Source organism: Puma concolor, chromosome A3 (assembly GCF_028749965.1).
Source record: "Puma concolor isolate L17-30 chromosome A3, mPumCon1.1.hap2, whole genome shotgun sequence".
NCBI classification, from domain to species: domain Eukaryota; kingdom Metazoa; phylum Chordata; class Mammalia; order Carnivora; family Felidae; genus Puma; species Puma concolor.
Window position 1 is genome coordinate 31,583,328 of NC_141669.1, and position 16,039 is coordinate 31,599,366.

General features: G+C 40.6%; 1 protein-coding gene across 5 annotated transcripts in view; it reads right to left on the reverse strand.

The window, feature by feature from the left end:
* Positions 1-8,528, reverse strand: part of ATL2 (atlastin GTPase 2) — a 59,071-nt gene extending 50,543 nt beyond the window's left edge. For 3 of the 5 annotated variants that reach the window (XM_086700393.1, XM_086700394.1, XM_086700392.1), the window contains exon 1: positions 8,374-8,528. In XM_086700393.1, coding sequence (XP_086556519.1) covers positions 8,374-8,491 — 118 coding nt within the window. In that variant the 5' untranslated portion in view covers positions 8,492-8,528. The other 2 variants (XM_086700395.1, XM_086700396.1) reach the window with 2 other exon arrangements.
* Between the last annotated feature and the right edge of the window lie 7,511 nt (positions 8,529-16,039).

The following is a 16,039-nucleotide window of genomic DNA, read 5'->3' on the forward strand; positions in this document are numbered from 1 at the left end:
AAGTTCTGAGTTCACACTCTGTTACCATATTAAAATTTCAAGATCAACTGTAATCAATGAAATGCAAATGCAACAGTAAGGTCCTCATTTTTACCTATGTGTTGGCATTCATTTTTAAATAACAACATCCACGTGTGAACAGAAGTATTTGTAAACAAGTACAAACCTAATCCAAATGAACACAGAATATATGGTAACAACCTTTCCAAATGATTTGCTGATGTGTCTTCAATCTTGAAAACGTATAGGTAGTTTGACCCACCTACTTTTAAAACCATATCCTAAAGGTCAAAATTTATCTACAAAGATGTTTCGCCAGCATTGTTCACAAAAAAATCCCCACTTTTAATGCCACTTTAAAAATCATGTTGTAAAGATTATTTAATCACACAAGGAAATACAATATGGAATGAAAAAGTGAATTACAGGGGCACCTGGGTGGCTCAGTCGGTTAAGCGTCCGACTTCGGCTCAGGTCATGATCTCACAGCTCGTGGGTTCGAGCCCTGCTTCAGGCTCTGTGCTGACAGCTCAGAACCTGGAGCCTGCTTCGGATTCTGTGTCTCCCTCTCTCTCTGCCCCTCCCCCGCTCGTACTCTGCCTCTCTCTCTCTCTCTCTCTCTCTCTCAAAAGTAAATAAAACATTAAAAAAATATTTTTTTAAAGAAAAAGCAAATTACAAAATTACAGTAAGATCCCAATTTTGGAAAAATTAAATTATGCATTCAAAAAGGATATATACTAAAAGATGTACACTAAAATGTTAGCAGTACTTACTGATGTAGAAATGTTGGGGTTCAGGGCCGACGGCCAACAAAGAATCTTAAGACCTCTTGAGTGCAAAAAGGGGGTTTTATTAAAGCATGGAACCGGCTCCATGGGCAGAAAGAGCTGCACTAGGGTTGTGATGGATGACTGATTACATACCTTCAGGTTGGGAGGGGGCTTAGGGACACTGCAAGTCTCTAAGGAATTTTGGAAACAAGGTTTCCAGGACCTTAAGGGGGCTAGCTACTGTTAGGAAAAGTTCATTTATTACTGTCTAATAAAACCTTAGTCACGAGATCCTTGAGATGTATATCAGTGGGCCATATACTTGGAGGATGATTGCTGACATGTATTTGGGGGGTAGAGATAAAAGAAGTTTCCAAAGGAGTTTTTATATGTTAAAGTAGACTTACAGAATCCTCTAGGACCCTAGAGATCGGGATAATGTTAAGCTAATATTGCCTTTTGCCCTTAGCAAAGTGTCATCATTGAGGCAGCTGAGTTCCTAGAGGAAGGTCACTATGCCTGTCTCAAAGACTTGTCAATGGGCTATAAGTAGCAAGGAAATTTAATTTTTTCTTTTGCCTTTGTTTCCCATATCACTTACCACTAGTTGATATTATTTTTATTTTCTTCTTTTTTATTTTATTTATATTTTCCAAAGTCTATAAAGATTTACTGCTTTTGAAATTTTACAAAAATTAAAACTTTTACAAGGTATAAATTATCCACGACTTGTATTAGATTAAAAGCTCTGACCAATCACAAGTTCAGCTATAATTTAAATGCAGTACATTTCTATCTTAATATCTAACTGTAAGACATTTGGCATCAACAACATTGTTCAACCTTTCTGAGAACTTCTAGCCTACACTTCAGAATTTGATAAACAATACCCAAGGCCACTGCCATTCTCCTGCAATAAAAAGTCTCTCAACTCTAAACAAAATTTCCACAGTTCATATTGACACATCTATTTTAAAATTAAAGGGCTGATGAAAAGAAAGCGATTTCTGAAGATGTGATTAACAAAGGTCTTCAAAAAAAATCTCAGAAGAAGGATGATTTCGTGTCAAAGTTTCCCTACAACTTACTTCAAAAAAATCAACTCCCTCCCATTCTGATAAAAGTGAATTTAATCCAACTTTTAATATCTCATGAACCCATTCATTCAAATATGAAAAAGTAGCTCATTTAGCATTTCAATTTCACCCCCTTTAAAAAGTTTCTTTATAGAAGGCTTTAAAGTTTCTAAAGTGCCTTCACAGACTATTTAACAATCAAAAAACAAAAAACAAAAACCCTGTAAATTTGCTTAAGTTTACTAGGGCAGATATTACCTACCAGGAAGGAAAAAATGTTATTATAGAGCTAGCATTAAAACCTCCATTCTAAATTAAAGCCTCCATTCTAAATCCATTCTGATGATCATAAGAAGTGTATAGAATTCAAAAGTTAAGTCTTTGGTTAAAATAATATGTCCTAAGCACTATCCATGGCTCTACTATAAATGATTATTACATGTAGGGGGAAAAAAGCTTTTAATGGGATTCACAATTTGTATAATTTCAAGTCAATCATTCTTGAGGCACTCTTGGGCATAACAGACCCGTTAGATTCTACACATTTACTGTCTGAAAAGTCAATGCACTCCACTTGGAAACTGCCATGACCTTAACTAAGAAATTACTTCATACTGAATCTTATAATTGAAATAGACAATTTCAGGGGCACCTGGGTGGCTCTGTCGGTTGAGCCCCCGACTTCAGCTCAGGTCATGATCTCAACAGTTTGTGAGTTCGAGTCCCGCATCAGGCTCTGTGATGACAACTTAGCTCCTGGAGCCTGCTTTGAGTTCTGTGTCTCCCTCTCTCTCTGCCTCTCCCCTGCTCACACTGTCTCTACCTCTAAAAAATAAATAATCTTAAAAAAAATTAACAATTTCAGAAGACTGTTTTGCCATATGATTAACTGATTCTCTAAAGTGCAAGTTTATTAAAATGAAGATGGCTGAGAAATATGCATGTATATTTTTATCTTATAAAAACTAACAAAGATCTTTCAAGTCACCTATTGTGAAACTTAACTTTTAGTTCAGAGTCTCATCTTAAATACTATACATTATAGTAATAACTACCATCAACAGAATGTTTGCCGGTGGGTTAAGAGCATTTATCACATTTAATACTTGCAATACCCCTAATCATGAACACATTATCAGCATTTTACAGATAAAGTTAAAAATGCACCCACTACCCTTGCTCAAAATAAACCTTTGCCCACACTGCAGTGAAAAAAAAATTAGAAGAGACTGATTGCAAATATACACATCTATATAACAGCATAGTCGAATTGGCACATTCTTACATGTACATTACTGTCTCTTACACACAGACAGCTTTACAAGTTACAGAACACTTGTACCTGTCATCTCACTTGTTCCCACAACAGCCCTATCATGGGATTATCATCACTGCTGTATGTGCGGGGCTTCAAGGCTCAGAGAGTTTAAGTGATGTCACTCAGCTTTTGATTCCTCATTCTTTCCCACTGCACTATCTTGCTTCTCTGTAATTAAAGAAACATTACCCCCACAGAGTATTATGCAATAAAAAGATGAAATGTACTATAGATCCTTGATAAGCTCTTTCAAAGTTACATAGTTCACCAACAAGTTACTAGAGTTACTGGTTATTTTGATGCCAGTCACAGAAATATAATTTGTATGAATAATTTCTATTAAGATAGTACATTACCCAGGCATCCCCTAGATCCTACCTGTACTGGTCAGAAAACTAAACCCCAAATTAGTCAAAATGTACACTATCTCCTTGGGAATATAGAGAATGTATAAATAAGTCTTTCATGACTTAACAATTCCTTCTAATAGATATCATCTGCCCATAAAACCGCCTACCTACAGCCATTTATCCCACAGTAGATAGTGAGGGTGGCTACTTAAATACACATTTTACAAAAATCTACCTAAGTTTAGCAAATATATGTACACCTAAACACAGAGAGATAGGATTACCAATAACTTGAAAAATCATTTGTAAAATAGTCATCTTGGCTTTGCACTTCTGAATATTTTGTATTTGTCAATGTACTTAATAAGCAAAGTTGTTCTACTTCGTGAATTCTACTTCTTTCTATGAATTCTTCTTTCTACCTTTTCCCTTTCTACTTTAAAATCTCCTACTCCACTTAGTGACTTGCTCTATCGTTACTCATTAACTGTCCCAATCCTTAAACAACTGAAGTTAAAATTGTTGAAGGAAAAGGCACTTAAAATGGTTACTCTTTCTGTCCAGCTGTATATAAGTCCAATGTCTTAATTAATCTAGATGATGCAAAAAAGAATCTCCTGGTAGAGAAACGACATGTACAAAATTGGTGAAAAAGGTTTTGGGGTTTGTTTGTTTGTTTGTTTTCAGTAGGGTGGGGGGGAGGGCAAGCTGGATTTACAAGTCACAACTGCTTTTTGTCCTGCCTATCCTTCAGGCATCCCTAAGGCTCACTATGAAGATGACAGAAACAAACACAAAATCTTCGAGTTAGAAGTTGATCTGACACTGACATGAAAGCAAGCACTGATTTCATATGAATGTTGCAGAGGTGGTGATGATTGGAGAAAACAGTTCCCAGATTGTAAACGTTAACTGAAGATACTGACACAATTAAAAAAAAAAAAAAATCACTAAAGGAATGTATATAATATTGCTCGTGTTTTACAGTAAGAGTTGTTGCTCTCAGACTGCGTAAAACAAAATTTATTCATGTTTTCTGCATATTAAAAAATCCTATTGCGGGGCGCCTGGGTGGCGCAGTCGGTTGAGCGTCCGACTTCAGCCAGGTCACGATCTCGCGGTCCGTGAGTTCGAGCCCCGCGTCAGGCTCTGGGCTGATGGCTCGGAGCCTGGAGCCTGTTTCCGATTCTGTGCCTCCCTCTCTCTCTGCCCCTCCCCCATTCATGCTCTGTCTCTCTCTGTCCCAAAAATAAATAAAAACGTTGGAAAAAAAAATTAAAAAAAAAAATCCTATTGTATCAACTGGTAAGCTATTAAATGCCTATAAAACTAAAAAAAAATCATTAGTATGATTTCAGACATCATTCAACAGTTTTACCCTGGCATTTCTAATTATGCCTGTGATAATTTTCAAGGAAGAAAGACCCATACTCTCCTCCAAGTCTACAGGGGTAAGAGTGCCTCTGAGTAGTTTCTGTGACTGTAGACAAGTCAAAATCACTCCCTCCAATGGGATGTCTCAAAGGCAGATTTTAAGAAAGAAAAAAAAAAGATCAAAGCAAGATGTTTAAAGCACTTTATAAAATATCAAGGATTATCCTATTGCCACCATATTTTCAGACTGGTGGAGTTTTTTCAACTACTCACTTTTGAAGCTATAGAGAAAGCCCTCAACCATTCTTCTGTACTAGAGGTGATAGGGAACAGTAAAGGATAGGAAGAAACTTAACATGGGTAATGAATTCATTGGGGGATCAAGTTCAGCAACTCAATACTCACATCTATCTTCCTTAAGTTAAATAATGCCCAAGAAAGTTAACATACCTGGATTTTAGAACCCTAAAATGGTTACACAGAATACCATTACATATTTTTAAAGAAAAAAAAAGGGGGGTTTCCCTGTAGCCACCCCAGAGAAAACTTCTGTAAAGCAATAAATCACCGTTACAAAAAAGTTTGACTTCCACTCCCATTCCTTACATTTCTGTCTCTTAACTTTGAGAGCCTGCCAAAAGGCTTTGCTCACAATCATGTCAAACAAGTATTTGAAACGAGCATAAACAATTTTTTAATGCATCTTGCTAAAAAGTATCGTGATTTAAAAAAAATTTTTTTTTTAATATTTATTCATTTTTGAGAGACAGAGTGCGAGCAGGAGAGGGGCAGAGGGAGAAGGAGGAGACACAGAATCCGAATCAAGCTCCAGGCTCTGAGCTGTCAGCACAGAGCCCAACGCGGTGCTCGAACCCACGAACCGTGAGATCATGACCTGAACTGAAATGGGACGCTTAACCCACTGAGCCACCCAGGCGTCCCTCTCACAATATGTCTTGAACTCCAGCATGGAACGATGTGACAGTTTTCCAGGTACTCTTAACAACTGTCTAATACTAGACAGGTGGAAAAAGCACAATTTTGGAAAAGGTCTAACAATTTCAAGAAAGTTACTTTCACTTGTGAATATTCAAAAATTTTATCCTAAAGTTAAAACATAGTGGCAAACTAAAATCGAATCCCAAATGGACACACTTGACTTAAGGCCAGAATCTCATTTTAACTCACAGTTTATTTTCCCTATAATAAATGCCTCTTAACTGTAAGGCAGATCTTTCTTCACCAAATAAAGAATTTCCAGGAATTTTGAAACACCTTACTAAGGAGATTTAATCACATCCACAGATTCCTATCATCCCACAAAGCCATTAAAATACAAGAGTACATAAGTACTTTATAAAGATCGTACATTCCTAAAGAGAGTAAGCATTTCTCTTAAGAGACACAAACCACCTTCGTATAAGATTGAGCTACTGGAGTGGCACCTGACTCACCCCAACTCAGTTCTTCAACTTTACTTATTCAGAAAGCAGAGGGAGACAAAGAGTTGCTTCTACAAAGTCAAAAACAGATGAGTCCCTACTCATTCACAGCCTGTCTGCAAGGACTTTAAACACAAATCTTAAGAAGTTTTTTTTGGATTTTAATGTAGTATTGAGAGACTTCAGAGCAAATTAGCAGGTTTTAGGCAGTCATTTGATAGGTATCGTTACCAAGTGAAGGGCTACCTCCAGAGTAGGAGGAAAAAAGCACACAAACACCTCTGAGTAGCAGACAGAACATTTAATAAATAGTGAGCCCTATTTATCAACTCTTAAGAATCACATCTCTTTCCAATGTACCACAAAATAAAAACAATGTTCATCACCATGACTAAGTCATAAAGTTATGCTTCTCCTAATAAGGCAAGTACATAAAACACTCTGAAACTACATCTAAAACGGTCACCTTAAAAATATATATATATAAAGCACAAGAGCTTACACACACACACACACACACACACACACACACACACACACACACACTACAGACCCCTAGGATCCAAAAGATCTAAATTAATCAATCCATCAGCATTCCAAAACTAATTATTTGAGAATTCCAACCAGAAGAGATCTAAAGCAAAACCCTTCTTCTCTGGTTGTATTTTGGTTTTTCTATGTAAACAGTTCTGTCAAGTGCTTTTTTTGGCAGGCAATAATAAAATAAACTTTATTTCCTGTTCTTTATCCCGTATCAAAACTCTAAAGTTTATCATCGCCTCTGACATATGGTCACCACGTCCAAGGGTTACTATGAATGATGAAATACATAGTTCACATAAACTTTTCTCTTGAAGTGTCTTCATGGATAACATCTTATCAAAATGTTTTACATCTCATCTCACTAAACCTTTATCAGATTGTGGAAAGAGGAATCTGAAGAACACAAGTTCACGTTTAGTGTAGTTTATAAAATCTTCTCTATGCCCCGGCCATACTTCCCTAACCGTAAGCTTTTACTGTTTATAAGCATTTGAAAAACTTCATGCCTTTAAGTACTATCAAAATTCTCAATCAGGATTTCAGGCGTTCGGTTCACACCACAGCAAAAGATCAAATGCTGAACTCCTAAAAATAGGGGTGTTAGGAGAGGGACACACAACACTCCGCTGCCAAAGCAAATGCGTCTTGGAGGGGGCAGGGGCGCTCCTGGTACACGTACAGTAGGAGCTCACATTCAGCAAAACCGGGGAGCGAAGGATCAGGTGACTTCACACCACAGACCTTTCAGTCTGATCGGGCCTCACTACCGTCTGGGTGACTAGTAAACGGCTCACAAGCCTAGTTTAACAACTAAATCTGGACTTGCATCCTAGCCACGCGCAACCGGCGGGAGTGGGTTCGGGGGCCGAGGAGCCCCGGAACGCGAGCCCCGGGGCACAGCCCTGGTCTGCGGACTGCGGTTCCCTCCTGGAAGGGTGTCTGGAGAGCTTTCCGACCTGGCAGCGAGGTGTCTGCTCCCCCCACGCGCTCTGCGTCCTCCTCCTCCGTGGAGCCCATAAAGCCCTAGCCACTCCGTCCTCCCTTTCTGAGACAGAGGGCAGCGAGTGCCCGCCGGCAGACAGATCGCCCTGCCGCGTCCGGAGCTCTCCAGCACCCAGCCGCTGCGCCGCCGACTTCCCAGCGCCCCCGGCCTGCGGCCCCGGCTCAAGGCCGCCCCCTCAGGTCGGGGCGGACGCGGCGGCAGCCACGCGGCGGGCGGGCAGGGGGCCGGGCCGCCCGGGCGCAGACGCGCGCGCCGCCCGTTCACCCGACAGCTGCGGGAGCCGCGGCCCGAGGGCCGCCCTTTCAGGCCGCGCGCCGCGGGAGCTCGGGGCGCGGCGGGGGTTAGGCCCCGCGGCCGCCAGACGCGACGGCGGGAAGAGAGCTGAGCCAGCCGCGAACGACGACCCCGCCGCCTGCGGCCGGTGCCCGCGGGTCCGAGCGGCCCGCGCCCTCTCCCCACCGGGACCCTGCGGCCTCCGCCCCGCCGGCGCGTACCTAGGAAGGTCGTGGACGAGACGTGGTTAACCCCGGTGTTTGGGTCGCTGGTCCGCCGCCGGCGCCGCAGCCCCTGGTGCGGCTGCTGCCTCCGCGCTGCCTCGTCCCCCTCCGCCATCTTGTACCGATTTAAAATTAACTCCCCACTGACGTCAAACGCCGCCGCCGCTTTATCAACCTCCCGGGAGCCGGCGGGACGCTGGCGGGTCCTAGCGCCGCCAGTAGCCAGCGCCTCCTTGTCCTCCCCACGCCCTCCCCCGTCCCGCCCATCGGCGCCTTCGCTCCGCCTCCGCCCTGCCAGCCTCCCTGCCCGACTGTCAGCCTGTCCCTAGGCTTTCCTGGCCTCCCGCTACTGGATGGGATTGGGCGGCGCCCCCACCGCGGTCACCTGGCATCCGCACGGCTGCGAGCTCAGTACCACACCCCCTTAGCGCTGGGCTGGCCTGTGTGAACGCAGAAGGGATCTCCAGAGAACCAAGTCCCTCCTTCCCAGTTCAGTAACCCAATTCTTTTTACAGCTCTTCTTCATAATCCTTAACTCGTGCCCTGCACGTGCGGTTGCTTTCGCACGCCTTTTTCTCTTTTTTATCCGCCACCTTCTGTGGGGGATACCACCCTACCTGCCTTCCTCCTAAGCTATTGCTCTGCCCTGCTTTTCCTCTTGATCTTTCCTCGCCCAAGTCCCTAATGTTGCTTCCCCTCCAGAGACCATCCTATGGTTTATTTGCAATAGCTCCCATCTGCTTATGAGACCCTCCCCCCTATCTTCTTGACTGCATACCTTTTCCTGCCCCTAGTACCTTGCAGGGACAAGCCAGAAAGCATTGTCATCAGAAAATGAATTGTAGTAGGTCCTTTCCTAACTATGATGAAACCTTCTTGTGAGGATCCAGTGATATCCTCCAGAAAGTGCAGGTCACTTTTTAAAATAAACACCAGTCCGTGGAAGCTTCTGTGAAACACAGTCTCTTTTCTTTTGGATTTCTACTACATCACCAATGCATTAAAAACTCCTTTTCCTTGGTAAAGACAGGCGTCCAGGTATCTGAATTGCTGTCTTGTCCACGTCTTCTCAAAAGTCTAAATATCACGGCCTTACCTCCTGCACAATCTCTTGGAAAGCACTGGTGTCATGAAAGCTTCAGGGTGCCATTTTAGAGGAGTTTTCATTGGGCTGTCTGTTTATTCATCTGTTCTCTGTCTTTATGGAAAGGGACTTGAAGCTCCTCCTGGACTTCCTAACTCCCTGCATCCTGGTTCAGTACCCCTGGGGCAGCCTAAGCTCAAGCCATAAGCCTGGCCTGATGATGGATTTCCTTTCATAATCTCCCTATGCGGCATCTATCTAGTATTGCCAACAATCTGCTTTCTGCAAGGTATCATCTTGGGCATGAAAAAAGATGCAAAAGTGAGTATTTTTGCAGTCAAAGAATAAACTTTCCGTTAGAGTCAGCAGTGAACTCACTACTGGGTGCACCCCCATCAGGAACCCCCAGGGAGTTAAGGCTGCACTCCTCCTAGTCAATCGACCTAACTGGTATCCTTTCCACGGTCAGACACTATATTAATGTCATAGAATGCTACTACAGTGCCCCGAACAGGCCCACACAGCTCCCGACTTCAAGGAGTGTCGAGAAGCTAAATGCAAGTACAGTCAAGAGACTGAGCATTGTCCCACGGTCGCTTCATATCTGTGTGTGTTGGAAAATCCATTCTTTGTTTTCCCCAGTCAGCTATCCCTCTTCAATTTCTCATCACAGTGAAACCTCAGTGTTACTGCAGACTTGTCCCTCCCCCACCCTCCTTCTATACCAAGCGTGTGTAAAGTCAGTCTTGACTTCTAAATCTCTGTCCAGTTCTCCTCTCTGTCCCCTCAGACTCCCTCTTGATTCAGCACTCATCGTTTCTTTCCCACTACACCGAGGTGGCTTGTTGCTGGGGGCCCTTCTGCTGTGGGGCCCTTCTGCTGTGGGTCCTCCACGCAGCCACTGGCTTAAGTTTTCTTCCATGCAAGTTGGGTGATGTGATTTCTCTGCTCAGGATAAAGTCCAAACTCTTCAGAATAGTTGGCAAGGCCTTTCATGATTTGGGCCCTAACTACGTATTGAGCTGCGTTTTTCACTACTCAGTCATTTATTCCTCGTTGTTTTCATTTAACAAATGAGTTCTAACACTGTTGTGTGTGCTGAATGACGAGTAATGAACAAGACAGACAAAATTAGTTTACTTAGGTTTTTTTTGTTTTTTTTTCTCCTTCCTACAGCCCACACAGACCCCTCCAGTATAAGAAAGTGAGCTCCAGGGGCTCAAAGATCTGTCTTATTCAGGGGTGCCTGACTGGCTCCGTGGTGGAACATATGACTCTTGATTTCAATATCTTGAGTTCAAGCCCTATGCTGGGTGTAGAGATTACTTTTAAAAAACTCTGGTTCTACCACTGATTCACCTAATGTTTCAAAACCTCCAGGTCCTCATTTTTTATAACCATTTAAAACAAAATTCTTATGGGCTCAGATGAGTGGGTTGCAGAGCATTTTTTTGACTGCTAAATAGCTAACATTTATGAAATGTTTACTGTTCCAGCCACCCTTCAAAGTACTTATCATGTGTTAAGTCATTTCATCCTTAAAACAATCCTGAGAGGTATATGCTGTGAATATTTTCATCTTACAGTTAGAAAAAACTAAAGTTCCAAGAGGCTTAAAATGTGCCTAAGTGTCAGGACTGGCCTTTGAAGAAGCCTAGGCAATCTGGGTCCAGAGTTTCTGCTCATATCCATTGTGATAGTGTTCATTTTACACACTGTGAATTCGTGGAAGGCAGAAACCATAGCTTATCCACAGCAGGTACTTTGGGATTCTGCCTTCCGTTAGTGTAAATTGTATTAAAAGCTGTGTCTTCCAAATACACAACTTTCAAAATCTTTAAATCCGATGAACAAATGGGCAAAAGATGTCCACAGACAATTTGCGACACAGGCATTATAAAAATGGACCCTAAACATGCGAGAAAATGTTCAGTTTCGCTCATAATAAGAGAAACTCAAAACAACATTAAGACACCATTTCTCACCCATCAGTTTGGCACAAATTCAAAAGCTTATGATTACATCGTGTTGGCAAGGACATGGGGGAAAACAGGCACTCACACACTGCTTTCTCACTAAAAATGCAAAATGGTACAGCCCCCATGGAGAGGAACTTGGCATTGTCCAACAAACTTCATCCGCATTTACACTTTGACCTGCCAATCACACTTCTGGGCAATAATTCTGAAGGCACAACTCCAATAATACACACACACACACACAAATTGCACAAGGTTATTCACTGCAGCATTATTTGCAGTTGCAAAATATTAGAAACGAGCTATCCGGGCATAGGTGATGAGTTAAATAAACTATGATAAATACGCATAATGGGGTAATTCGTTGCTGTAAATGAAGAAAAGAAAGACCTCTATGAACTGATAGGGAGTAATTCCCAAGAGATATTCTTACATGAATAAATCAAACTGCAGAAGAGCATCTGTAGTATGCTACCTTTCGAGTGATGGGGAGAAATAAGAAAACGTGCGTGTATCCACTTACCTGTCCAAAAAGAAGCTCCGAAAGGCTAAACAGAAAACAATAGTTCCTTGAAAGGGGGGTGCGTGGGGAATAAGGCAGAAGGAATACAGAATGGAGTGATGCTTTTCTCACTATACCATTTTATATAGTGTTGACTCTTGAAAACATGTTTCACATGATCAAAAAATTAAAGTTGGGAAGGGGTTTCTAAAACCAAAAGCAAACCAAATAAATGATTATAAAAGTATTTAAATGAATAACATAACCACACTGAAGAGGAAAAAAGAGCCAACTAATCCAAGTACTTTACAAACATAGAATCAGAGTATAAACATTTCTCAATCTTGGTCAGGGTAGGGGGAGAACAGCAAACAAATCCTGAAGCCTTTTTAGTAGGCTTGTTTTTGTAGAGGTATGGGCAAAGCAATTCTGAATCTATTTTAGATGTATTATAGATTGTAGTATAGATGTATATAATATTGATATATATCATCAATCTATATAAATATATTTCTATAGTATATAAGTGTATTTAGATATGAGTAAATATATAAACATATTTTAGCTGAATGATAGATGAGTAAATGTGTTGATATTGTTGAGAGCCAGGGTTCTCAGTGTGGAAGAAGGGTCATACAAATAATGAAAGGGGGATAGCAAGGTGAATCCTATGGGATAGACTAAATTGAAGGTATTGATATGGACTGAAGCTTTATAAAAATGAATACATACATGTGTGTATGTAAGTGTAAATGTGCATATATACATGTATGCATGCGTACAGATTATATATGTATATGTACGTGCATATATTTCCTTTTCCTATCCACAGAATATGCCTATAAGCAAAGACACCCAAGTAGCAATGATCATACCCAATACCCAAACTTGGTCTCTAATATGATTCCCTACTGAAAGGAAGCAGGAGTCCATAGAGAAATCACTGGTTTCTGAGCTAGAACAGGGTGGGTACAAGATGATACATGAGCATCATTTTGTGACAGAATAAGGAGGTACTCTAAGAAAAAAAAAAAGATAGGGCATATCAAAAAGACACAGAAGGGTCTCCCACTGGCCAAATTTGAAACAATTTAAGGACCAACACAATTAAGGACTACAATGAATTATAGAAAATAGAGAAAATAAGAATCTATGAGTCTATACCAATGACAGATTAGATAGATAGATAGATAGATAGATAGATAGATAGATAGATAGGAGGTAGACAGACAGATGAAGGGAAGACTCTTGTCTACAGTAGAATGCTGAGGGTCAACTGGTAAATGTGGAGACCGTGCTAGAGTTAAAGACTCATCAATTTGCAACCATGACAGCAAAGATTGGGTCAGACAAGAATCATCAATGGATACTAAATCTTGGGGTGAAAATTTGACAAATCTAGGGTCGAATATTTGTGTGTCTTAAAGTTTCTCTTCACATCTGCTTATTAATTGCAAGAGAAAAATAGAAATGGAAATTAGACAACACTTTAACTAGGTGATTAAAATTAACATCCCCAGCGGTGCCTGACTGGCTCAGTTGATAGAGCATGTGACTCTTGATCTCGAGGTCATGAGTTCAAGCCCCATGTTGGGTGTAGAGTACTGAAAAAAATATTTAACATCACCAGTGAGGAGGCAAGTGGATATCATGTGCCTCCACATGTGATGCCCCGAGAAAAACACAGCATCGCTTATGTAGTATGCCAATCTGGCATGAACCTAACCATGAGGGAACCTAAGACAAACCTAAAACAAGAAACATTCTATTCAAAACGGGGAGGGGGGGGCGGATATTTTCTTCAAAAGCATCAGTGTCATAAAAGAAAAAGAAGGACTGGAAATGTTCTAGATTAAAGGAGGCTGAAAAAGCATAACAACCAACTACATCAGATATTGATCTGATCCTAGCCTGGATCCTGTACAGGAGGGGGAAATGCTATAAAGGACACTATGGAGTCAACTGACAAAATTGGAATACAGATGGTAGGTAAAAGTACCATATCAGTAGTAAATTTGTAAAAGCATATTCTTATTTGTAAAAGCATTGTAAAATGCTTTTACATTGTACAATGCTTTACATTGTAAAATGTAAAAGCATTTCTTATTTATATAAAATACATACAGGAGTATCTTAAAGAGCCTGCATGTATAAAATTTCTCCTCAAATGGTTTAGAAAATATTAGAGACAGAGAGAGAGAGAGACAGAGAAGAAGAAGAAGAAGAAGAAGATGATGATGAAGAAGATGATGAAGAAGAAGAAAGAAGAAGAAGAAAGCAGAAACCAGAAAGGAAAAAAGGAAACAATAAGGCACATGGGGCAAAATATTTGCAATAGTGAATCTGGATATCAAACCTATAGGTGGTCAATATTTATTATTATTCTTGAAACTTTTCTGTAATTTTAAAATTATTTCCCAAATTGATTTGTTTGGGTTTTATAATTTTAAAAATGTAAAAAAAATTTTTTTAATTGTTTCTTTTAAAGGACAAAACATATCTCTTTAATTGGATCAAAGATCGATCAAAACTTACACTTCATGTCTCACTATTCAGTTATTAAAAATAATCACCATTAACAACTTAGTGGCAGAAGAAAATTTTTATAATGTCAAGGAGGAAAAAAGTGGATTACAACTATGTAAAGACATGTATGGACATAGAAAAACTGGGAGGAGGTATGTTAAAAACTGGTAAGATGATACAGGGATTATATTTATTCTCTATTTTACAAATCTTCTGTAGTCCTGCTGTATTGCCCAAAATATTTTAAAAAATTACTTTGCAAGTGGCTCATTTGGGCTTCTAACAAATTTCTGTGATAGAGGATAGAAGAGATCTTGATTTCAAGAGGAAGTGTTTAAGTTGGACATTCTAATGTCTATGACTTCCTTCTCGGAAGAAATCTTAGAAAATATTTGCACATGGGGCACCTGGGTGGCTCAGCCGTTTAAGCGTCCAACTTAGGCTCAGGTCATGATCTCGTGGTTCATGAGTTTGAGCTCCACATCAGGCTCTCTGCTGTTAACACAGAGCTTGCTTCAGATCCTCTGTTTCCCCCACCCCCACCTCTGCCCCTCTCCCACTCACTCTCTCTCTCTCTCAAAAATAAATAAATATCTAAAAAAATATTTGCACAAGTTAGCAATAATAGAAAAATTTTAAACAGGGTAACTAATGGCCCAACATCTCTCAAATTCCATTTCTGATATATAGCTTGTTCCTTTTATATAGAACACAGCTAAAATACCTTGGGATATTCTTCACAGCTTATTCTATGTCTCTAGAACAGAAGGAAAACTCTCAGCATATTCTCGAACCATCCAGTCTGGATTTTCCAGCTGATTCTGATTTCGTACATAATCCCCTATTATGTATGAAATCGTGCATTCAGATGTTCAGTTGTGAATATGTCATCACTATGCTTTTGAGGAGAATTGGAGAACTTCCTTCCCCGTTTCCTCTTCTCTTAATAATTACTCACTCCCTTTTCCTTTCTTACAGGACCTCTGGAAATTGCTTGATTTCCCTGAAAAGTTGAACAGGAAGAATAAAGCTGATATACAGAAAAGCCATGGACTCAATCTAAATATATTTAACCTGAATCAGGAGTCTCTTCCAGTTGTCACATAAAACGAAGGAAATAGCATTTCCATGTTTGGCAATATTCTTTGAGTAACTAAGGTTGTCCGAGGGTTCTAGGTCCCGTTCTGGGACCTGAACCACCACCACAATCAAAGAATAATAACCCTTTCCCTCATCTGGACATCAATGGCAGGATCTTTATCAACTTCTAAGTTGCATCCTCCTAACATCTGAGTGACATACAGTTTAGGATGCTTGTTTTGTCAGGGCATTTTCTGCTTTATTATTGGCCTGAAGAATATAGTATTTTTTTTATTTTTTAAGTTTATTTGTTTATTTCGAGAGAGAGCACGTGCGCGTGCACAGGAGGAGCAAAGAGAGAGGGAGAGAGAATCCCAAGCAGCCTCCGCACTGTCAGAGAGGAGCCCAATGTGGGGCTCGAACTCACGAACTGTGAGACCATGACCTGAGCCGAAATCAAGAGTCGGATGCTTAACTGACTGAGCCATCCTA